The sequence below is a fragment of the Pinus tabuliformis genome, chromosome X, assembly GCF_031772625.1.
Source record: "Pinus tabuliformis cultivar Carrire ecotype Pingquan chromosome X, CPIR1, whole genome shotgun sequence".
NCBI classification, from domain to species: domain Eukaryota; kingdom Viridiplantae; phylum Streptophyta; class Pinopsida; order Pinales; family Pinaceae; genus Pinus; species Pinus tabuliformis.
In genome coordinates this window covers 1,276,861,656-1,276,887,057 of record NC_142308.1, presented here as the reverse complement: position 1 = coordinate 1,276,887,057, position 25,402 = coordinate 1,276,861,656, and the positions used below count along the sequence as shown (strand labels likewise).

The 25,402-nt window shown below is 40.7% G+C and overlaps 1 protein-coding gene across 1 annotated transcript in view; it reads left to right on the top strand.

Moving 5' to 3' along the window:
* The first annotated feature begins 2,713 nt into the window (after positions 1-2,713).
* Positions 2,714-25,402, top strand: part of LOC149144666 (uncharacterized) — a 75,027-nt gene continuing 52,338 nt past the window's right edge. The window contains exon 1 of the mRNA XM_089449580.1: positions 2,714-3,220. Coding sequence (XP_089305706.1) covers positions 2,714-3,220 — 507 coding nt within the window. The remainder of the gene's footprint in view (positions 3,221-25,402) is intronic.

Sequence of the window (25,402 nt, the reverse complement as noted above, 5' to 3'; positions counted from 1 at the left end):
GTTTTACTTGTATTGTGGTATATGAAATTTCTCAATTTTACTTGTAATAGGATGGGATTTCACTCTACAAGATTGGTTTCAGTTTTACTTGTATTGTGGTATATGAAATTTCTCAGTTTTACTTGTAATAGGATGGGATTTCATTCTGTAATATGATGGGATTTCTGCAAAATTTTACTTGTATGGAAAGATTACTACTTTCTTTGTTCAATATTTTATTTTAATTTTATTCATTTCAGTCTATTATATTATATTTTATTATAATTTTGTTCATTTCAGTCTATGATATTTTATTCAATTCTATCACATTGTTTTTCGAAATTATAAAAGTAAAGGCAGCTTCCTGTTTTTTGAAGTTAGAAATTATAAAAGCAAGGCAGCTTCCCTTTTCTGTCATTAAAGGTATCTTTTGATGTAGAATAAATATACCATTTTTAAATATTTAAAATTCAAAAATATTATTTAAATGCTGGATTATCACCAAGCTTCTTGACTGTAAACTTTTATATGGCCACAAGTGTCATCCAGCTCATGGATCCACATTAATAAAGTGGATATAGTTAAGACAGGTATATGGTATATGATTTCATATTGATAAAGTATTTCCAATTAATAGAGGAGTATAATTTGAATTTAAAGTGGATGTTTTTCCATTTTCAAATAGGTATGTAGATACAGAGGAATATGCACGGAGATACAGATACAACGTTCTTTTATAATAAAGTAAATTTAATTGGAACAACTTTTACTTTGGGATTTTATATTTTTTAATCCTTTATCACATAATATCATAATTATAATTAGGAAGAATTAATTCAATTTCAACCTTTACTTTCTCACCCACCACATACGTCCAAAATGATTATATATTTTCAATCTCAACCTCTCCTCAGCAACTTTTTGCATATGTCCAAAACTGTTCATCAACTTTTTGCATAGGTCAAAAAAGGTTTGACATGATCAAATCAATTTCAACTTTCTTTCAAAGTTATGCTTATTTTTAAAATGCCTTTACTATTAAGATGACCAATTGTCAATTTGCAGATTGGGTTGTTTTGGTCATTCCTATGAATCTTTATATTCTATCATTTCAATTATATTATTATTAATTATTATTTTAATTATAATATTATTATAATTATAATTATAATTATAATTATTAATTTTTAAATAAAAATAGTTAAAAAATTAATTATACATCACAAATTTAATTGTATTTTTATTAAACATCACATATGAATACAATAAGTATTGGTTTAAGAATATTATATTTTGACTTTCTAATCGCACTATACAATTATGGCTTTCAATGTAGTATCATTCTATATATGTATATTATTATTTATAAAATATAATAATAATATCATGGTTTCTAATGGAATTAATTTTTTAATAGCAATATATCAACATGTTTTTTAATATTATGTTTTGACTTTCTAAATGCAATATACAATTATGGTTTTCAATTAAATATATTGGTATAGGATAGTCATGGTGGTTATTGCCTTGGTCACTAGCAAGCTTTGTATATGCTTGGCCATCTATAGAGGTTTCTTGATTTTGGGTAATTAACTTACTCTAAAATGAAATAAGACATTCAATGTGTTCTTTGTAATATAGATATAAACAAAACATCTAAAGAAAAGTAATTGCACAATGATCCATTGCTTAACTCTTCTATAAAAATTCAACAATTCCAATTTAATAATCCTATCCATCTCTCTTTGTACTTTTTGAGACAATTGCTAATATACTATATATCTCGCCCTTAAATTCACCAAAAAAAACTATTCAATTCAACGAAACAAACTGTTCAAGTTCAAAGTACATCCGCCAACTCCGCCCGAAATGTAGCTTAGATTGTTAAAGCAACAACATGAACTGGGCGGACTTACCAAAAACTCAAAACGTTCAAATGAACATGCAATTAATGCATAGCGTATTGTATTGTTTAACAATCAACATCGTATATCGTATTGTATACGTTGAGTTGATATCTTCATCCTGCGTGAGTATTTGGAAATTGATTTGGTAATCCATCTTCCTTTTTGAGAAAATCGAACGCATGCATTATCAGTAAACGACTCTGATGTTTCCTTCTGTCCTGCTGCAACTGCAACTTCATTTCTACTTTCTCTAACCTGTTCAAATCCCCTTCATTTCTACTTCCTCTTAGGGCTTGTCAATTGCAATCATGCCGCCTGCTGCAGATATACTTTCTACTCTTCCAGACCCATTGCTTGGCCTCATACTTTCTAAAATCCCAATCAGGGAAGCCGTCAGATGCTCCGTTCTGTCGAAGAGATGGAGATTCCTCTACACCCAAATTCCCCAACTCACTCTCTCTCCCATTCTTCTTCTGCCCAATATTAACCCAGATCCATATCCAGATCCACTCTCTGCTGCAAGGGTGGAGAAAATAATCTCCAACCTTCTGCTGTTGCATTCGCCAGATATTGAGGCTTTTCATTTGTTCACCTACTGCCTGCGGTTTACTCATGAAAGCATATGGCAATGGGTGAGATACGCAGCCTCTAGGAATGTCCAACACCTGACTCTCTGTAGTTACCCTTACGATTCCTCTGATTAAATCCCGCCTGCCCTTTTTTCATGCACTCGTCTCATTACACTCAGGCTCTCCAACTACAATCTTGAGCGTCTTCCGTCCCATTTCTCTGGATTCAACCATCTCATTACTTGCTCCTTCGAAGGCATGAAGTTCACAGATGAGTCTCTAGCCCGCTTTATCTCTCATACCCCGTTCCTTGAGCATCTTAGCATATTCGAAGACGATGGCCTAAGGAAGCCTGTTATCTCTGCTCCCAACCTTACACATTTATCTATGTATATGAAAGTCTGTTGTTTGGATTCAGAGGTTTTAACGTTGAACTGTCCGAAGCTTACAACTCTGGACATGGGGATGGTAGGTCGTCTGAGAATAAATGGAGTGTTGTTTCACGAACTTTCATATTTAGTCTCTAAAATTAAAATGCAGTGTGGGTGCAATGTTGTTGAATTGTTGTTGGATCTGACTTGTGCGGAGACATTGCAAATTTCAGTAGAGAGAGTTCTTGAGATAGTGGGGGATTTTAAAACAGTGAAGACGCTCAACATCATTCACCGTTGGGAAAGCCAAAACCAGATGGTTGTTTTCGTTGACAATCTGCTCGAGAGGCTTCCTGGACTAGTGCGACTAGGAGCGAGCGGAACGTTTTATCTGGTAATGCCAAACAAATATTATTTCACTCGCAGTTTTACGCTCCTGATTATTTGCGATGCATGTTTCAATGGTTATGCTTTTTGCCTTCCGCTACTATATGAGTGGCCTAACCGCAGCGTCGTGGCTTGTGCTGTGTTTACGGACAAATCTAATTGTGGGAAAACTGAGAATTGCTTTATATGGGTCTATCTATATAGCTTGGGATATGATTTTTGGATTAATATTAATTTTCTCTGTGATAGTTTGTATGGTAATCTGTGATAGTTTGTTTGGTAATTTTTAATTGAATTGGATAATTGTAAAAATGGGGTAAAAAGTGGATTTATATGTTTTTTGGATTAATATTAATTTTCTCTGTGATAGTTTGTATGGTAATCTGTGATAGTTTGTTTGGTAATTTTTAATTGAATTGGATAATTGTAAAAATGGGGTAAAAAGTGTATTTATAGGATGTCTTTTGTTATATTAATAATTTATATGGTAATTTAATAATTGTATTAGGTAAATATGAAAAATTTGTGTATTATTTTAAATGTTGTCTGTATGCCATGTTTCAAAATATTGTCTGTGTGAAAAGTAAGAAATTTTTTATGTAAAATCCACATCATCAGAGTTTTGTTTTTGGAACCATCTAGTGTGGTTCCAATATGGTTTATGATTAAGATTTACCTGTGTCCTAAATTAGTGTCTTAATATATAATACAAGTCTTTAAATTAGTGTATATAAAGCAAATATTAAAAAGCATTAAAAAAATGTTTGTGTCTTAAAATTAGTTTCTTAGTATATAACACAAGCATAATTTTCTCCCCAGCATTATTGTCTCCTTGTTTCTCAGGAGACAATTTTATTTTTCTCTCTCCAGATACCAGAGACAATAGTTGGGATTAAAGACATTCTCTTTATAGAGACAATACCTTTAATCCAAATCCTAGCTATTCTCCTCACTAGACAATAAAAAATATATTTAAAGACAATACAATATCACTTTTCTCTCTTTAGACAACACAATATCACTTTTCTCTCTTTAGACTATACAATATCACTTTTCTTTCTTTAAACAATACAATACTACTTTTTTCTCTTTAGACAATACAATATCACTCTTCACTTTTTTTCTCTTTACAGACAAAAAGAGACAAATAAATGTTCACCACTGAAATAAATAAATATATAAATATATAAAAAAATATTTAAAAAAATAAACAATATCATTGATTAATTTATGTTAGGGCAAACATTGATTAATTCATGTTAGGGCATAGTGGAATCTAACCACCAACCTCCTCCTTATAAGCTTTATAAAGCAAGTACTTTTCCATTGAGCTAGCACCCTTTATAAGATTATAAACTTTATAAAACAAATACCTTTCCATTGAGCTAGCACTCTTTATAAAATTATAATTAGCCAAGGGGCTCAACAAGTATCGTGTAGAAAGTGCACACCTATCAGACTATGAGCAGATGCACACCAAAAAAAATTAAATCAACTTGTCCTTGCGGCGGTAGTATTTAGCCAAATGCTCCCCAGAAACAACAAAAATTTTGGTAGGAAACATTGTGGTTTTTTTTTTAAGCCAAGAAAGAAGCATAAAATGTCAAAGGGTTAGGCTCGATTTTCCATCCAAGCATTTAATAACACATCTAACATGGGAGGTGCTGTTGTATGTGCAACAAATTATAATGAAAGAAGATTCCCAAGCGGTACTCAGCAACTATTAGTAGTTACTTGTGTGAATATATGATGCCTACCATAGAAAATCGAGACATTTTTCAGGATACACACAAAAAACATGCTCATGCTGGTTGTGTCACGCCCCTACACCTGCGGTAGTATTTCAACCGCTTATAGCGAGGTGCGACACCACCGAACACTTTTTTTCACCAATACTTATGTTTGTGGACTACGCCTTAACATTCCATACTTAGTTTTATTTTTGTTACCAAGTATTATTAATGTGCCTTTATACCAATGAACACCCATACACATTCATTATCAACAACATTAAACAAGAGAAATGCACAACAGTATAAAGGGAGGGGCAACTCCCTGCAATATGAGTCTGCCCGAATATCAATATATATAATTTTTCCACTTTTACAAAGTACAGACTAAGTCCTTGGGAAACCCCAAATTTATACTTAGCCAAATTTCCAACTTCGGCAAACTCGGTTGCCCAGCTCGTCGGCACCTCCGCACGGTCGCCGCACGACTCACCAACCTGTCGTTCACCTCGTCACACGTCTTCGCCGGTTCGCTCTTTGTTTGGTCACAAACGCCCAAATCGTGTACACCTGCCCACACGCAGTCCCACTTGCCAACTCTTGGCAAATGCCCAAATCGTGTGAACAGCACGTAGTACCGCCTGCCCAACTCTACGACCTCCGGTTCCAACCTTCGTTCACCTTCGTGCACACTTGCACGATGGGCGGGTGCTCACCCGAGCCACCAAGACACCCACGCCAAGACTTAGCACAAACGGGCGCCACACGTTCACCGTGCACGCCTCACCCGATCACCGGGCGCACCTTCGCCCGCACCTTCGCCCAACACCAAGTGCGACTTCTTCTACCGTGTGACTAGCCCAAGGATGGGCGCATGAGAACTGCGCCTTCTCCTTCCCCTATTGCGCACTAGAACCTGCGCACTTCTCTTCCTTGTGCGAAGATGACAAGTGATGATCGAATGTTCAATGAACGCTCCAACGCATCCATGATATATACCAAGGCTTGGGGCTAAGTCTGGCGCCCAGCCGACTTGCCCAACGCCTTGTGCACACCCTTCAAATGCCCAGAACACCGTCGGCTTTCCTTCTTATCATAGGTCGGCCGCACGCACATGTTCAACGCTCCAATGGTGCATATATAAACCAACGCTTCCTCATTATAACGTCGCATATGTTTGTCGCAAGTCTGCCGCATGACCGTCGCTCAACCGCAGCTCGCCCTCAACTGCACGCGCGCCCGGCTCGCCCGTCGCCCAAACGCGTCACACGCCCGAGTGGAACCTCAAGACATTACATCCTCCTCCACCTGAAATCGTTGTCGTCCTCGACAACATATCATCCTGGTAGCCATCCACCAAGATCATCAAATATCCATGATGTCAACTCCTCCACATACTGCAAACATCTCTGCATCATATGTAGATCTACCGTCTCCACCATGTCTCGCCTCGGCAACCATCTTTCACCAAGATCACCATACCAAGGTATACACCTCATTGGTATGTCATACATCAGAGATCATCTTAATCCATGACCATCGACCCCTCTGTCACAATCTCCACATGCTGCTCCCCATCATGGAAGGCTGGTCCCTCCATCTCAAGCTACATGCCCATTGCAACATCTCGTGTCGACCTTATCATGGGTCGTCATCATTTGAACTGTTGCCATGATACTCCAACAAATGCTAACACATCTCTGTACACTGACGTCCCCCATGACTGAACTAGTTGGGTAGCTAATCTAACTGTCACGCTCAAACCATGAGAATGCACATCCTCATGCCACCTTTAGTTGTTTCTCAAAACATCCTGTCACATCCTCAACTCGATCAAGAATCCATCTCCATATAAGTAAGCCATGCTCAGGTCCATGAAGTAGTCCTCATCTCATCTGCAACATGCTATCCATGATGTTTGGTGTCAATGTGCTGGATGAAATCAGCCACATCTATCCCAACATCATCCATATGTGTATTTCCTCCATATGAAGAGATCATCTCATTAATCTCCAACTCTCGGTGTGCCACATCCAGGTCCATGAAGCAACCTCCATCATATTTGTAATGTGTCATCCCTAAAGTCTGCCATAGAAACAAGTATACACCTGTCTCATCTATCCATGTGCTGCCCATGATCATAGATCAATCAGCCCCCATGTGTCAAAAGTGGTTGAGTCTCGGCTCAACCCATGCCCAAGTGTTGCTATCAAGGCATTATCATCGTTGTAACTCCATTGCTCCAAAGTGTCCCCAAGTCCACCATATATGAAGTCCCAAAAGTCACAACAATCTCATGTCATCATGAGCCCCATGTGTCATCTCCAACCAACATCTCAGCAAGCATACAAGTCTCGGCCCAAAGCTCTCTGTAAGATGCCTCAGCTCTCCATGTAGTAGGAATGCTCCATAGTCTGCTCACAACTCCATCCAAGTCCATGGCCTTGTTGTACATAAATGCACAACCTCTCCATCGGCTCATAATAAATCTCCATGTCACATCAGCAAATCCATCTGCACAACATCCCTGCCTTGGCACTCCTCATTGGATGCCCATAAGTGACACCTCTACAAGTGCTCCCGCATAATGTCCCTGCATAAGACTGCCATGCTCCATGTCTCCAACCTGATGTCCATGACTAAGTTGTCCATGTAGTCCAATCACGTAGACCCATCACAACATTCGGTCATCCTCATCCAAGTCTGCAATCTTCGGTTTAGTGAACTCGGTCACCCAACCATATCATCATCATCACGAGTTCCTTCCTTCATAGCTCCCCCACTAAAGGTTCCACCAAGACTATCTCTTGGTCTCGGCCATGAGAAGTCCACCCAAGTATCATCATACCTCAAGTGTGTGCCCTTCAATCTGTCCATGAGTCATGCCGGGCACTTAGCCAATTCTCCATATGGCTAAAGCATGACTCAATCCTCCACAACGATAATCATGTTCCTCCCTTGTCACGGGCCTTTGTACCTTCTACCATAAGGTCACAAACAACCCCAACAAGTCCTGCAACAGTCAACAATCCTTGCTTCTCCATACAAGGTCTCATCATAGACATCCATGGTAAGATGCTCCCTTGCATTGGCAAACTGACTTTGCTTTTCCTTGCATACGATCCATCTACCAAATGCTCAAGTGAAACACAAGTATCAATACTTCATCATCATGAGGTTCCTCCATATGAGTATCCTCATCCATCCATGTCTGCAAACTACACGATCCTGGTCCAACTTGATTAACCTCAAGTTCATCCTCTATCGTTGTCATGTTTGCAACATCTTCAAACATTACGGCTTCCTCTTCCTTGATAGCACAATCTGCAACTTCACCTTGCTCCATTGTCCAACCAAGTTGAAGAAGTTCGTCTTCAACGTTCTTTTCCAAGACTTCAAGCTTCTCTTGAATCCGGGGATTCTCTTCTTTCATCCGCTTCAACCTGTATAAGGTAAGCAAGAGCTTCCCTTCGCATTCTTCCAAACCTGCCATGCCTTGTCGTTCAGCGTGGCCCAAGCACTAAGCTTCACCCTTGCTAACCATGTTTCACCATTCACCAGCTTCACCAAGTTCCTTGCAACCATGAACCGGCCCTTGTTCCACTTGTATGTGAAACTAGCTTCCTTCACCTGCAAGTACATGCTTCCACTGTCACTTCGTCACGTACCAACTCTGATACCACCTGTCACGCCCCTACACCTGCGGTAGTCTTTCAACCGCTTATAGCGAGGTGCGGCACCACCGAACACTTTCTTTTCACCAATACTTATGTTCGTGGACTACGCCTTAACATTCCATACTTAGTTTTATTTTTGTTACCAAGTATTATTAATGTGCCTTTATACCAATGAACACCCATACACATTCATTATCAACAGCATTAAACAAGAGAAATGCACAACAGTATAAAGGGAGGGGCAACTCCCTGCAATATGAGTCTGCCCGAATATCAATATATATAATTTTTCCACTTTTACAAAGTACAGACTAAGTCCTTGGGAAACCCCAAATTTATACTTAGCCAAATTTCCAACTTCGGCAAACTCGGTTGCCCAGCTCGTCGGCACCTCCGCACGGTCGCCGCACGACTCACCAACCCGTCGTTCACCTCGTCACATGTCTTCGCTGGTTCGCTCTTCGTTTGGTCACAAACGCCTAAACCGTGTACATGCCCACACGCAGTCCCACTTGCCAACTCTTGGCAAATGCCCAAATCGTGTGAACAGCATGTAGTACCGCCTGCCCAACTCTACGACCTCCGGTTCCAACCTTCGTTCACCTTCGTGCACACTTGCACGATGGGCGGGTGCTCACCCGAGCCACCAAGACACCCACGCCAAGACTTAGCACAAACAGGCGCCACACGTTCACCGTGCACGCCTCACCCGATCACCGGGCGCACCTTCGCCCAACACCAAGTGCGACTTCTTCTACCGTGCGACTAGCCCAAGGATGGGCGCATGAGAACTGCGCCTTCTCCTTCCCCTATTGCACACTAGAACCTGCGCACTTCTCTTCCTTGTGCGAAGATGACAAGTGATGATCAAATGTTCAATGAACGCTCCAACGCATCCATGATATATACCAAGGCTTGGGGCTAAGTCTGGCGCCCAGCCGACTTGCCCAACGCCTTGTGCACACCCTTCAAATGCCTAGAACACCGTCGGCTTTCCTTCTTATCATAGGTCGGCCGCACGCACATGTTCAACGCTCCAATGGTGCATATATAAACCAACGCTTCCTCATTATAACGTCGCATATGTTTGTCGCAAGTCTGCTGCATGACCGTCGCTCAACCGCAGCTCGTCCTCAACTACACGCGCGCCCGGCTCGCCCGTCGCCCAAACGCGTCGCACGCCCGGGTGGAACCTCAGGACATTACAGGTTGTATGGTGTTAGAAATTCATGTAACCAGAAATAATGAATACCAAGAAAAAGGTTCTAGAAAATATAACCAGTCAACGGCTTCAAAGGAAGGATTTATGTATCTACAACAAATTATTATGAGAACAAGTTTCACAAGAGGTACTCAACAAGCACTCAGATCGTTCCCTAAATTTATGATGGCTAAGATAGAAAGTTCAAACTTTTTGCAGGATACAGAGAATAACCATTCTAGGGCTGCTAGCATGGTTTCAAAAATTTGGGCAACTACCAAAAATCAAAACCAAAAGAACATTTCTAGAAATATGAACAACCAACACTTTCAAGAGGATGGATGTATGTTAATGATCATGGACTAATGTGCAGGCTTTATACTTAGGAACAACTCTTTGAAGGGCTTAGCAATCGTTTTAATCCTAAAGAACTTCCTGTTTACATAGTTCTCAATGGAGGACTTGGTGAACCTGTATAATTGAAATCCCTATTCTATTGTGCAAACACAGAACTGTCAAGTGCAAGTGGGCAGAACACAACTTTGATTTAGGCTCATTATGTCCAAAATTTATCTTCTTTATCTAGCCAAATGTTACCATTGGGGCATTGGTCAAGTAATGCATCTCAAAGCCATTCTTTTTCCTGCTCTGGCACATCAGAAATGCAGTCAAAGCCACATATGACTGTTGGTGTCCTATATGAGTCTTTTTCAAATTCACAGAAAGAGTGCTGTGCAAAAACTAATAGTAACATTTCACTGATTACTACCCTGCGGGAGAGAGAGGTTTGCATCCAAGATGCAAGTAGAGAAGCTAGTAGCCATCTGATGACATCCTTTGATGAGGCCTGATGGCATCCTTTGATGAGGGAATGGATGGTAGATTGAGTAGTCTATTCACTCTCTCACAACTCTCTAACTGGCATTCAATGGGATATATTGACAGTACATTAAAGGTCTGTCATACCAATAAGAATTTTGGGTCCCACACTCTTGAGTTTCTACTTACAATGCCAAAAAGTGGTGGGATAAGCTTTTTAGAGATGGAAAATGACACTAATGATGTTTTTTTTGTTTTCTTAAGAAGATTTTAGCTGAAACTGTTGAAAATCCCCATGTAGAATTACATTTAGGGTGTGTAAGGATAGCCCATCAAGTTGTTTAGATGAAGAGATAATTTGTGATGGTCTTCAATTCTTAGACTTGAAGAATTGGCACTGATGTACGAAATTGAATCGAGAAAGGTGGCAAGCTATTGATAAACAGTCTACACACAAAGAGCAAATGATCGGGCATAACAGTGGAAGAATTTTCTGCATTCCACCTGAATTTGTTAGAATTGGGAATTTAGTCCATATCCAATCTTGTGCCGGGCCAGCATATGTGGTTTATGCGAATAAGAAATACAATCTATGGTTCCATGCGAGAAGGAACTCTGGGCTCACTACCCACTTTGAAACAGATCTTGTAAAAGGCTCTGCAACTAACATATATTCAGATTCCTGTCCTTCATGAACAGAAGGATCCTGTAGTCTCTACCTAAAATGAAAATGAGAGAAAGCGCTTCTGTGCAAGCAAGGTGAAATGATGGTAGTAAAGTTTATGTACCTGAAGGCTGAGTAGGCTGAACAGAAGAAGAAGAGAGACCTGGATGACTAGAAGAAGAGCCATGATTAACATGTGGTCTTACTAGTGTATACAAGGCTAAAGGCATGTTAACCAAAGACCAAACTGGGGTATCCAACAAAGAATCCACTATTACTAATTCTGTGACTTTGATACCTTATTCAGTGGCATAAGAACACCCTAGGGGTTATGGAACTTGAGACCTCTTTTACCTAGATATAGATCCTTAGTCAATAAACCAGACCGAGGTCTTGAGGTAGTAACTTTTGAGACACCTGTGTTCCTTGTGTGCAGGGGCTCTCCCTCTATGCCTGTGGGCAACAACGCCTGTGGTGGGTTGGGGATTGTCTGACATCATAGGCACACAAGTAGATGGACCTGCTTGCATTCCTCCCATTTCAGGGACACTCCTGATATCATCATCACTATCAATGCTGCAACATTTTTCATGTTAGCTCAGCTAATGATCACAAAAAAGAAAGAATAATTGCACCTTAGAAAGGGTAGGTACTAGGATGGTTCCTCAATTTTTAGTGTTTACATGTCTGTGTACAGAATTGTATGTTGAATCTAAATGGTACATTCTGCATAATGAGCACTAGCAAAACCCAGGTATACATTATGCATAATGAGCAGTAGCACTAGCAAAACCCAGGTATAAGATGAATCTCCTCCAGCTTACATAGTTATACAAAGTGTGTTTGGAGATTACATGAAAACATATCAAATATTAAAATACTTGAGATATTTAGCCTTAATCTATTCAAATAGTGAAATATTCCAGAGTTCAGCTATGCAACCTGTCTTACAGACATCACCTATTGATTATGTTGAACTATCTTCTGAATTTGCTATCCACGCAGATATTTCCTCAACAAAGAGTAATCCATCAAAAGGATTTTACAATGTCATATTGTCACGTAGTCTAGTCCCAGAGAAGGCATTTGTACCTGTAAAAGGATGAACTCTGTAAGGAGACTCTACACCTTCACCTTGGACTTTAACCAAAAATCCACCCAAGCTGGTTTGCAAAACGAGATGCCCTGTAGCCAAATCCAACATCCTTGGTAAGGAAACAAAAGTAATTGAAACCATCTTGTGAGGGCTACTACCATCTCTTCAAAACTATAGGCATAAAATTGTGAATTTGCACTGAATGGCTTGAAGACATGAAAAACAGTATCATGCAGATATTCATCACTGTCAAGAATGAAACTGAAGGGGAAAATCAAGGCTGAGGCCCCCAATCCATAAAGGATGGGTTGATTTGCACATTGGGAGATGAAGATCTTTCATAAGGTGCAGGTTGAATCTGTTCCAAATTCTCATTCTTAATAGATGAGTTTTTGATTTCAATGATATGATGGTGAAGGAAAACATGAAACTGTAGTCCTGCCATCTATTAATCTAAATGTGACATTCTTTGTCAATTTGACTTGTTCTTGCACCATATTCTCATTGGAGTCCATGACTTGTCCCAATTTTAGTTTATTTACCCTGTTTCTAGTGGCATCCTCCTAGGAATATCTCTCATTCTTTTCATTTTAAGCCTTGAAACCAGCCAGTGTGCATGGAAAACACAAAGGTTGAGAATCACTACATATATGCTTACCCTTTGCAGAAAGTTGTTGTATATCATTATATTATCCCTGTTTCTCATGAATATCATCTAAAGTAGGATTAGCTCTAGCCTTGATATGATCTCCACATGCATTAAATTCTAAATAGTCCTGCACATTATTTTGCCTCGAGAGAAACTAACCTACACATTATTTTTCCTGGAGAGAAAGTAGCCTCTGACAAACTAACCTCTGACAGGGTGAGGTGTGCAAAAGAATAGTGTAGGCTCCAGAGCAAGTAGGAGCAAGTGTGCTATGCAATGTAATATGCATGGATAGGATAAACTGGTAAATATTTAATGTTAACAAAGTAATGCTAGCATTACTTTGTTTGGAGTGTTTCTGCTTGCTTGGCAGGACAAATTCTGTTCCTAGGTGTGCCCTCCCTGCTCTAGGCGTGCCATGAATGGTACCAATGGGATGGGAAGGGAAGAGGTGACATTCAGAAAGCAAGGGCCTGGCACTTTTGATTCATGCTTCCCTTATTATTTACCTATTATAAGGGACAGGTTGGCAAGCATGGGTATCCATTGTTATGCATATTGGGGCCTACCATTGTTATGCCTTATAGATAGTAGGGCTTTCTCTAATTGTCGGAAGGTTTCGAGGGATGACATGTGAGCCTAATTGTTAATTTATGGTATGTTCTATGCTTAGAGCAATTTACTTCAATTCTTCTTATTAGCCACTGTTTAGCAATCACATAAACATAAAGTAAAGTGCAGATAAAACATTAATAGATCGACAGAAAACAAGCCAAGACAAGAGACACTAGATGTGGTGGCTAGCCAGGGACAAACCCCAATGCGGGGAAACCCTTTGATCAATTCTTCTTTAATCTTCAATAGTTCAGCAGAGAGAAATAGTACAAATTCATAAATCTGTAATTTTATGACAGCAGCAGTAAACCCTAACCAGCAAAGTCAAATCTGGTCAAACAAGGTGAAATTGACCTTCAATATGTTTGGTCAATTTCCCGGTCATCTAGTCCTCCAACAGCAAGAAGAAGCAGCCCTCAAACAACCCCAAAAACACAGTCAAACAACAGTCAACTGTAATCAGCCTGCTGCCCCAAACTAGGGCAGTCAACCCTGGTCAAACCGGAGGTCAGAATGCCTCGGTTTTTGTGCCAGAATTTGCGGCCTGCCTAGGAGAGGCAGCCACACCAAAACCGCAGCCCTGAATTGCCCACGCTGGTCAACGTTGGTCAAAGAGATGACTTGCAGCTTCTGCGTCCTCCAAATTGCGTCTTTTTGCGTCCTCCTTCTTTGCCTTTCAACGTCGTCCTTCTTCCCACGTGTGAGCTTCTCTTCCTTGTGTATAAACCCAATGCTAAGGAGAGAGAAGAATGAGTGAGATGAGATGATGAATAATGACTCAACCTCACTTGTATTTATATGATATGCTGGGCATGTGTGCCACACATTTAGCTGCTGGCCGACCTTGACAATTTGTCAAGTAAATACAAATAAATTCATATCTCCATAAATACTTGTCGGAATCAGATGATCGTTAGATCAATCCTACACCTCTTGACGAAAGGAATCAAGGAAAAATATCAGCTGCCATATATAAGATGATCCACTTGGAGTTTGGCCCTAGTTGCCAATTTTAACACTCCCTCTCAACTAGGGAGAACTCCATCTGCTAATCCGTTTGACAGTCGGTACTATCTCTGCCATCAAATGCATTGCCCTGCATTGCTCGGCTCTGCTTTGCTCTGTTCTGCTCTGTTGAACTATGAAGAAGAAGAAATGATCGAGGATGTATCATACCATCCTCCACTGACCCGAAGTCAGTCTCAGAGAGTGTGTCATACCACTCTCACTGATCCCAAATTAGTATCATTGATCCCAGATCAATGGAGGTCATCCTAGCATAGGGAGTACGGTAGATACATCATACAACGATGCGTTCGTTGATAATACTACTAATGGTCCCTAACCCCATTTCCCTACTCATTGATCAGATGAGAGGTACTTCCCATGAGTCCCAGACTGCATGGGTAGGATGCCTCGACAGGAGAACTAATCATCCTGTCCCAAAGTCGCCACGAGGTATCACAGGGGAAGGTTGAACCTTTCACCCTATACATAGTGCACCACTAGGGGAGGGTGAGTCGCCCTGTGGTCGCATGTCGCTCCAAGAAGTACCCCAAGCCCCCCGGAGCTCCTAGAGCTCAATGTATGCATCATACACGACCCTCATAAGAGGGTCTCTCAACGACACCAAGTTGTTCTCGATAAGTCAAGAATTTGACCTTTTCCAGGGGCTTTGTCAAAATGTTGGTGACCTGCTCATCTGTACCGAGATATAGTGGTCCCTGATATCGATATGCTTGGAGCGATCATGAAATACGGGATTCTCTGATAAATGAATCCCACTCTGGTTGTCACACAGGATCACGGTAGTATCCAATGTAAATCCAAACAGCTCATTGAAGAGCTTCCACAACCAGACCGCCTCACAAGAGGCCATACTCGCAGCAATGTACTCTGCCTCAGTGGTGCTCAAAGCCACCGACTTCTGCTTCCTGCTCATCCAGGATATCGAGGCAGATCCCAAAGAGAAACAACACCCAGAAGTGCTCTTTCGGTCCACCACACTGCCTGCCCAATCAGCATCGATATATCCATGTAGTCTCACATCTCTGGCAGTGTATCTCAACCCATGAGTGATTGTGCCACGAAGGTATCTCAACAGATTCTTGGCACCAATCCAATGTGTGTGGTGAGGCTCAACCATATGCTGACTCAACATGTTGACTGCCAAACATATATCCTGACGAGAGTTCACCAAGGACATCAATGCTCCGATGAGTTGATGATACTCAGTAGCATTTTGTAAAACAGGTCCGACAGCACTACCGCTTAACTTCTTGAAGTCAAGCTCCATCGGGGTAGTCACGGGCTTGCAGTCCACCATATCGAATCTCTCTAATATATTCACCACATATTTTCCTTGAGATAGGAAAATCTCCCCTGGCTTCTGCCAGACTTCCAGTGCTAGGAAATAGTGCAATAGTCCTAGGTCCTTCATCTCAAACTCAGAAGCCAACTCCCTCTTACATTTGTGAATGACAGGGTCTGCACCTGTCATAAAGAGGTCGTCAACGTACAACACCAGTATGAGAGGTTTGTCATCTTCAACCTTAAAGTAAAGGTTAGGGCCGACTTCACTCCTAGTGAATCCCAACTTCATCAAGTAGCTATCGATCCTCTCATACCACGCTCAGGGTGCTTGCTTCAGCCCATAGAGGGCTTTCTTCAACCTGCACACGTGAGATTCTCGATCATGAATCTCAAATCCTTCGGGTTGTTCCACATAGACTTCCTCTTTGATCGAACCATGCAAGAATGCGGTCTTGACATCCATCTGATGTAGGTTCCATCCTTGCGAAGCAGCAAGGGCTATGATCGAGCGAATGGTGGTGTATCGGGCAACAGGTGCAAATATCTCGTCATAGTCTATGCCTTCCTTCTGAGAGAAGCCACGAGCGACAAAACGAGCCTTATACTTTTCAACACTTCCATCAGCTCCATGCTTTATCTTGTAAAGCCATTTCGAAGTGACAACTACTTTGTCTTGGGGTCTGGGGACCACATCCCAAACATCGTTTTTCATGATGGACTCATATTCCTTAGTCATAGCATCCTTCCATACTTGATGCTGGACAACTTCTGCAAATGATGAAGGCTCATTTTGGATGATCATGCTCATGATGGTCAAGTATCCCTGATACTTGCCTGGCTTCTTACTTTCCCGGAAAGTCCCTCTGGGTGCAATGTGTCCTTCGGCATCATCAAGTGTCCCCCTAAGCCATAAAGGCCTCTTCCTAGAAGAGGAAGGCTCTTGCGGGATCAATAGGATCCATAGGTTCTTCCACATCGGGCATCGTCTCATCTTCCTTTTCCTCCAGTTTCCTGTTGTTGGCTTCTTTAGATTCCCTTAGAGTAGAAAGATTGTCAACTTTGCTAAGAGCCATATCTTCATCAAAGGTGACATCATGGCTAATCTCGACTTCCCTTTGACCAGCTACATATATTCTATAGCCCTTAGTATTTTCGCTATAGCCCACGAAGATTCCTTTCTTTCTAGATACACCCAATTTATTCATTTTCTCTTTTGGCACATGAAAATATACAGGACTTCCAAAAATTCTAAAATGAGATACGTTAGGTTTCTTACCAGTGAACATCTCTTCGGGAGTCTTGGAACCCAATGCTTGATGAGGGCATCGGTTTTGAACATATACGGCGGTATTCGCAGCTTCAGCCCATAGGAACTTCGGAAGCCTTTGATCATGGACAACTTCCACAATTGTACGATTCTTCTTTTCCGCCACACCATTCTGCTCAGGAGTATATGGTGTTGTAGTTTCCCTCTTAATGCCAACCTCTTTGCAAAAGTCATGGAACTCATTGGATTCATACTCAGTCCCATTATCAGTCCTTAAGATCTTGATCTTCTTTTCGGTTTGATTCTCGATCAAGGCTTTGAAGTGACGAAACCAGGAGAACACTTCATCCTTCTTTTTCAAGAAGTATATCCAAGTCTTGCGAGAATAATCATCTGTAAAAGTGAGGTAATATAAATATCCTCCCAAGGAGTTCATAAGCATCATACTAGATATGTCTGAGTGAACCAACTGCAATATATCGGAGGTCTTGCTATGGCTTGAGGGGAATGGTCCCCTTTTGAGCTTTCCTTCGGCACATCCCAGACATACACCTTCTTGCTCTACTTTGAACTCGGGCATCCCTGTCACCATTTGTCTCACATCGGGTAGAGCTTTATAATGAAGGTGAGCAAACCTCCGATGCCATAGTTTGGATTGAAGAGATGTGTCACAAGACATGACACCCAACAGACTTCCTCCGACCTGATATAATGAATCAACTTGAAACCCAAGAGTGAAAGCATCTTTAAAATTCTTTTTCCATACACGTACCTTGCCATCGATGAAGGCCACCTTGTAGCCTTTGTCTTCCATTGCCGAAATGGACACCAGGTTCTTTTTGAGATCAGGTACATATAGGACTTCTTGTAAATGAATTGTATTACCCTGATTCAATTGAAGAGTGACATTCCCTACGCCTTTCACGGGATATTTGGAGTTGTCCCCAAGAACAATTCCAGGTTGGTCTCCTTCTTTATCAGATTAGAGAGAGCTTCTTTGTAACCAGTGCATATTATTCAAAACTGGCCTAGCTAATCAGTTACCGGTCTAACCAACCGGTTAGCAAGCCCACCGGTTGGAACCGGTCAAAAAACCCGGTTAGACACCCTCTGTGGCAAAAAAGGCAGCTAACCGGTCCTAACTGTCTGGTTTAGGACGGAACCAGCCGGTTTGTATCAAATCGGTCGGTTCCGTCCTAAACCAGTCGGTTAGGAGGCAAGCCCACCGTGAGCCCAGTCAACGCGTTTTTCAATGTGTTTTAGGGGTTTTGGAGGGAAACTAAGGGTGCTTTCCCTCCAAAAACACCCTCTCCAAGCCTTTAAGAGGCCCCTCTCCCTCTCATTTGTCTCACACATCTGATTTGGAGTGTTTATGAGTGTTTGTGAGTTTGTTTGTGAGCTTGGAGAGTGTTGAGTTTTTGTTGGAGTAGTCATCTTGGAGTTGGAGTTGGAGCTATTTTGGAGATAGTTTGTAGCTGTCAGTGGAGTTGCCATCTTCAAGAGGAGGCTAAGGAAGCTAGTTTGCATTTCCAGGTAAGGATTTTCACTTGAAAATTCCTCATTTGACTGCTGTCCATGAATTAATTTTTTTTATGTGTTACAAATTTATAAACTTCTCACTTCTATCATCTATGCTATCAAATCTCTAGCTCTATGCTATCAAATTTTGTAGCTTGCATGTGCATTTGTTTTCCTACATTTAGCTTTGGTTTTCCATGTTGCTTAGCTGCAATTTTCTTTTTTTTAATGGCAATTTTCTTTGCAAATTGTTATTATTTCAAGCAAACATGGCTCCAAAAGGAAAGGACAGTGCATGGGCTCATTGTGATGTAATTGATGGAAAAATGATATGCAAATTATGCCATAAATCTATTGGAGGTGGGGGTATTCTTAGATTGAAACAACACTTGGCTGGGATAAGAGGCCAAGTAAAGCCATGTGATGCACCAAATGCAGTGTTAGGTGCTATTAGGGCAGGATACATTTCCAAGCTTGAAAAGTTTTATGAGGATAAGGCTAGGGAGAAGGCCATCCAAGATGACATTGCAAGGAAGAGGGAATTATTAGAAGCCATGAAAGAGAGTGGGTATGATGATTATGAGATTCAAGATTCCTCTTCTATCCCTTCCACCAATGACCTCTTTCACTATGTTCATCCTTCTTTTGGCCAACCATCAAAATGAACAAAGAGAACAAACATCCAAAGTTTTTTCTCATCCCTTCCACCAATGACCTCTTTCACTATGTTCATCCTTCTTTTGGCCAACCATCAAAATGAACAAAGAGAACAAACATCCAAAGTTTTTTCTCATCTTCTGCCAACATTGCCTCTTCTAATCCCACTTCCTCCCAGCCAAGTTGTCAACCCACTTTGGATCAACATTGGAAAAAACAATGCAAAGAAACTTCTCATCAATACATTGCTAGATGGTGCTATGATTTAGATATCCCGTTTAATGCTGCTCGCTCACCTTATTACCAAGCTATGTGGGACTCTGTTATAGCTACAGGAAAAGGCTTCAAAGGTCCTAGTCTGCATGACTTGAGGGGAGCTCTTTTGCAAAAAGAGATATCTTCCATTGATGAGTATTTGGTTGAGTTTAAAGATTCATGGCTCAAAACAGGTTGTTCCATCATGTCAAATGGATGGATCGATGGAAAGAACCACAATATCATTAATTTCCTTGTTTCTTGCCCTCAAGGAACCATGTTTTTGAAATCAGTTGATGCATCTAATAAGGTGAAGGATGCAACCCTTCTATTTGAGCTTTTGGATAACATTATTCAGGAAGTTGGGGAGCAACATGTTGTGCAGGTCATCACCGATAATGCCTCAAACTATGATCTTGCTGGAAAGATGCTTGAGACCAAATATAAGACCATATTTTGGACTCCATGTGCTGCACATTGCATAGACCTCAAGCTTGAGGATATAGGCAAAGTGGAGTGGGTAAAAATCACTGTAGAGCATGCCAAGTGCATTACAAAATACATTTACAACCACTCATGGTTATTGAGTCTAATGAGGAAAAACGCTGGGGGCAAAGAGCTTTTTAGGCCTGCAATTACGAGATTTGCAACTCACTTCCTCACGCTGCAATGTCTCAATGGTCAACATAAAAACTTGCAGAAAATGTTTTCCTTTGAAGAATGGTCTAAATCTCGGTGGGCTCTTAGACCAGATGGAAAAGACACCAAAAAGAAAGTGTTAGACAATTATTTTTGGAAAAGGTTTGTAGAGCTTGTGAAAATTACCGAGCCCCTTGTTAAGGTGCTAAGGATGGTGGATGGGGAAAAATTGGCCATGGGCTACATTTATGAGGCTATGGATCAGGCAAAGGAGTAGATACGGGCAGCTTACAAGGACGAGTTAGCTAAATATGGTTGTATATGGGAGATCATCGATAACAGATGGAACAATCAACTCTATCGTCCTATACATGTAGCTGGGTATTTTTTGAACCCAAAGTATCATTATAAAAATCGGCTAGGAGATCTGCATGATGGGGAGGTCAGAGATGGATTGATTGATTGCTTGGAGCGCATGGTCTCTAGCCATGCAGACCAGTTGGAAATACATAGACAACTTACTGTTTTCACTATGGCATGTGGTACTTTTGGCAAAAACTTGGCAAAGATGGCAAGAGATGTGGACCACCCAGGTAAGCAATTCCAATTTCAAATTTGTTTTTCTTTTCAAGTTAAAATTGTTTACGTTCTTTACAATTCAAATTATAAACTAAGTTACTAATTAATGTCTTTTTCTTTGCAGCACATTGGTGGGAGTCATTTGGTGGCCAGTGTCCTCAACTGCAAAGGTTTGCAATTAGAGTCCTCAGTCAAACTTGCAGTGCTTCAAGTTGTGAGCGCAATTGGTCTGTTTTTGAGCGCATACACACGAAGAAGAGAAATCGTTTGGAACAAAAACGGTTAAATGATCTTGTTTTCGTGCAATACAACCTTCGACTGAGGAGGAACCAAATGATGAGCAAAACCCCTGATCTAGTTCCCATTGTGTTGGATGATATTGATCCAACATCAGAATGGGTGGAGGAGACTGAAGATCCTGTGTTTGAGGCTGATTTTGATATCGACATGGCTTTAGTGGGGGATGAATCAGATTATGTGGCGGCACTAGAACCAGGATCAGTAGCGGCATTAAGGAAAGGCAAAGAACCAATGGAAGGCACTAGTCGTGCAGGTCGACAAACTCGTGCTTCCATTAGGTCCACTTCTATTGTTATTGGTGGCATTGATACTGAGGTTGCAGATCAGGCTGAGGCATCCTCAGACTCTGAACCAGATGATGTCTATGTAGCTCCTGATTATGATCCTGTGGCTAGTAGTGTGATGAACTCGATGATTGATCATGTGTACACTGTAGACTTGTAGTAGGCCAATGGCCTCATAGCTTGCAGCATTGTTTTTGGACTTTATAGGCCATTTAGAGCCTCATTGCTTATGTATTTTGCTATTTTGTTGATGATATGTATTGCACTCGGTGCCATTTTGATATATTCACCTTTACATGGTATATAAATGAGCAAACTTTGCATATTTTGTCTTTATTGGCTTGGAATCATGGTTTTAAATCTTAAAAATAGTTTTGTTTCATTAAAAATTAATTATTTAATGTTTTTTTTTTAAAAACCGGTTCGTTTAGACCAAACTAGTCCCTCTTAGACCGGTTCTGGTCGGTAAATCGGTTCATTAGGTGGACCGGTCCGGTCACCGGTTTCGGTTTTAAAAACACTGAGCCATTGAAGTGCCTTGAGGCACCACTATCAATAAGCCAATTTCCCAGCGAGTCCGAGGGAGCAGTAGTAGAGAGGGCTGCTAGTAGATAATATTCATCTTGCTTATTGTTAACAACGTTAGATTCATACCTGGAGTTTCTTGCCTTCTTGGAGGGTTGACCACTTCCTTGATTTCCGACATTCCTCTTTCCTTTGCCATTGAACCTGCCATTCCTTTGATTGCCTCGGGAGTGATTTTGATCGTCGTCATGATGTGTGTCCTTTCTATCAGGGCACTCCCTTGCATAGTGGCCCATTTTGTTGCAATTGTAACATCTTCCTTTTCTTCCACCCTTCGGTCCGACCTTTCCTTTAGATTTAGATCCGGAATTGTTTCTCCTTTTAGCATGAGAGGAGAAAGCAGAGGGATTGCCTCTAAGTGCAGGCATTTCCTGCTCTTCCATCCTTGTTTCTTCTTGAATGCATCTCGCCATCAATTCCTCAAATCCAGGAATTACATTATTGTTGAGAAGAGTGGTTCTGAATATATACCATTCAGATGGGAGCCCTCCGAGAGTTGTGATGGTCAGTTCCCTGTCAGGAATGACTTCCCCAATTGATAGGAGATCATTCTTGATCTCGATGATCCTTAAGAAGTATGTTTGCATACTCTCATCTTTGCCCTTCTTAATTTCCTTCAGCTTATTCTTAAGGAACAAAACTTGATTTTCATCATTAACTTTAAATAAGCTTACTAGTCTATCGTAGATTTCCTTTGAGATGGTCAGCTCGGAAACATAGGCCACCAGGTGCTTGTTTATAGAGTCCCGGATGATCTTCTTTGCTTTGACTTCTTCCTTAGTCCACTTGTTCCTAGCAGCAGTAGATGCATTTCATGGAGGCTCAACGATTCTGCCTCTCATATGGTCCAACACTTCCTGCTCTTCTAATGTCAGATCGAGAGACATCTTCCATCCGTGATAGTCAGACTTCTCATGGAGCTTGTCTTCAGCGGGGAAGTGTGATGAGGACCCAATGAGGTCTTTAAGATTGCTTCAACAGCCGTCGGTGATTTCTATTGCTCTTGCTTGGGCTTTGTCTTCACCTCACCTCTGATACCATGTTAATTTATGGTATGTTCAATGCTTAAGAGCAATTTACTTCAATTCTTCTTATTAGCCATTGTTTAGCAATCACATAAACATAAAGTAAAGTGCAGATAGAACATTAATAGATCAACAGAAAACAAGCCAAGACAAGGGACACCAGATGTGGCGGCTAGTCAAGGACAAACTCCAATGCGGGGAAACCCTTTGATCAATTCTTCTTTAATCTTCAATAGTTAAGCAGAGAGAAATAGTACAAATTCATAAATCTGTAATTTTATGACAACAACAGTAAACCCTAACCAGCAAAGTCAAATTTGGTCAAACAAGGTGAAATTTACCTTTAATATGTTTGGTCAATTCCTGGTCATCTAGTCCTCCAACAACAAGAGGAAGCAGCCCTCAAACAACCCCAAAAACACAGTCAAACAACAGTGAACTGTAATCAGCGTGCTGCCCCAAACTAGGGCAGTCAACCCTAGTCAATCTGGAGGTCAGAATGCCTTGGTTTTTGTGCCAGAATTTGCGCCCTGCCTAGGAGAGGCAGCCACACCAAAACCGCAGTCTTGAATTGCCCACGCTGGTCAACACCGGTCAAAGAGATGACCTGCAGCTTCTGCGTCATCCAAACTACGCCTTTCTGCGTCCTCCTTCCTTGCCTTTCAGCGTCCTCCTTCTTCCCATGTGTGAGCTTCTCTTCCTTGTGTATAAACCCAATGCTAAGGAGAGAGAAGAATGAGTGAGATGAGATGGTGAATAATGACTCAACCTCACTTGTATTTATATGATATGCTGGACATGTGTGCCACACATTTAGTCGCTGTCCGACCTTAACAATTTGTCAAATAAATACAAATAAATTCATATCTCCATAAATACTTGTCAGAATCGGATGATCGTTAGATCAATCCTACCCCTCTCGACGAGAGGAATCAAGGAAAAATATCAGTTTCCATAAATAAGATGACCCACATGGAGTTTGGCCCTAGTTGCCAATTTTAACACTAATTTATTCAGTATACTTGTGATTTGGACTTTTATTATTTGGTTTCTCCAACAAAAGGGATTTCTTCAGGGGATGTCTTCATGATTTAGGAATGCAAGTGCTTCCTATACCTGTCATTTTGTCATATCTTCTTTTAATAATTATATTTCGGCATTGTTCTATAATAATCTTATTATTATTTCTCCCAATGTGTCTTTCTTGTTATCCTTTCTCTATTTTTGGAAGTTTCAACTTTTTACAACACAGTCATCATTCCCATGATGCAGTAGAGCACACAATTCATATCACACACGCAGATGAACCATTAAGCTTTCAACAACAATGATTGTGCAAATACCAAGAACATTTGACACTATTCCATACATTATTTGGATAAATCATGTACATGACTTATCAAGCCAAAAGAGCAGCTAGGTTTAAAGCCAATATGTTCACTAACATGAAAATTTTCAAGCTCACAGACTTTGCGGAGGTTTCTTCAAGAAACGGAATACCCTTCTTTGTAGCTACTTTTCCAACAAGAGAAAGTTGAAACGTTTCCTAGAGGTCACAGGCAGTTTATGTCAGAAGATTAGAAAACTCACCGGTAAAGAAGAGTTTGAAGGTTATAAATGATGGAGACAACTCCGTAAGTTAGAGCTCCATCGTAAAGCTCTTTCAAGCAACAAAATATGTTGAAAATGCAACAAGAAAATCCTAATTTAATTTTCCCTTGAATTAAATTAGGAGAAAAAAATTGTAATTCCACGTCACAAGACAACTTGTACGAGTTAAATAAGTTAATGTGACTTCACTGGTTCAGTTAATTCTAGTTGAGGGTCTAACTTGAGTCATGTAGAGTGGCTCCTACTTTATAGGAGCCCTGGTTGAGTTTATTTTGAGTTGTAATTAATTAATTCAGTTTAACTGAGTTAAAGTCAGTTAAACTAGTTCCAACTATTGGAGGAACTAGTAGGAGGTCTAACAGTGGGGTGCTGCTTCATGTGTTCAACCAGTTAATTGATAATTCATCCATAAATAACTCATGCATGTGTGATCTACGAGTTACCCAGTTGAGATTGGAGTTCAAGGGCAGTGTACTATCAGTTGTATAATCATCCAAATTGTACAGGTGGTGCATGCAGTCAGAGGAAGGCCTATGATGGATTGTGCAATTCCAATTGAGGAATTTCTTTAATTAATAGGGGCTAATTACTAAGGAAACAACACAAGGAAATAAGGACTTGGGCAAGCAGAAAATTGGTTAAATATTGGCCAAGGCTTGTATAGGACACTGTGAGATAGATAGAGATAGTGCAGAGGTTGCTTAG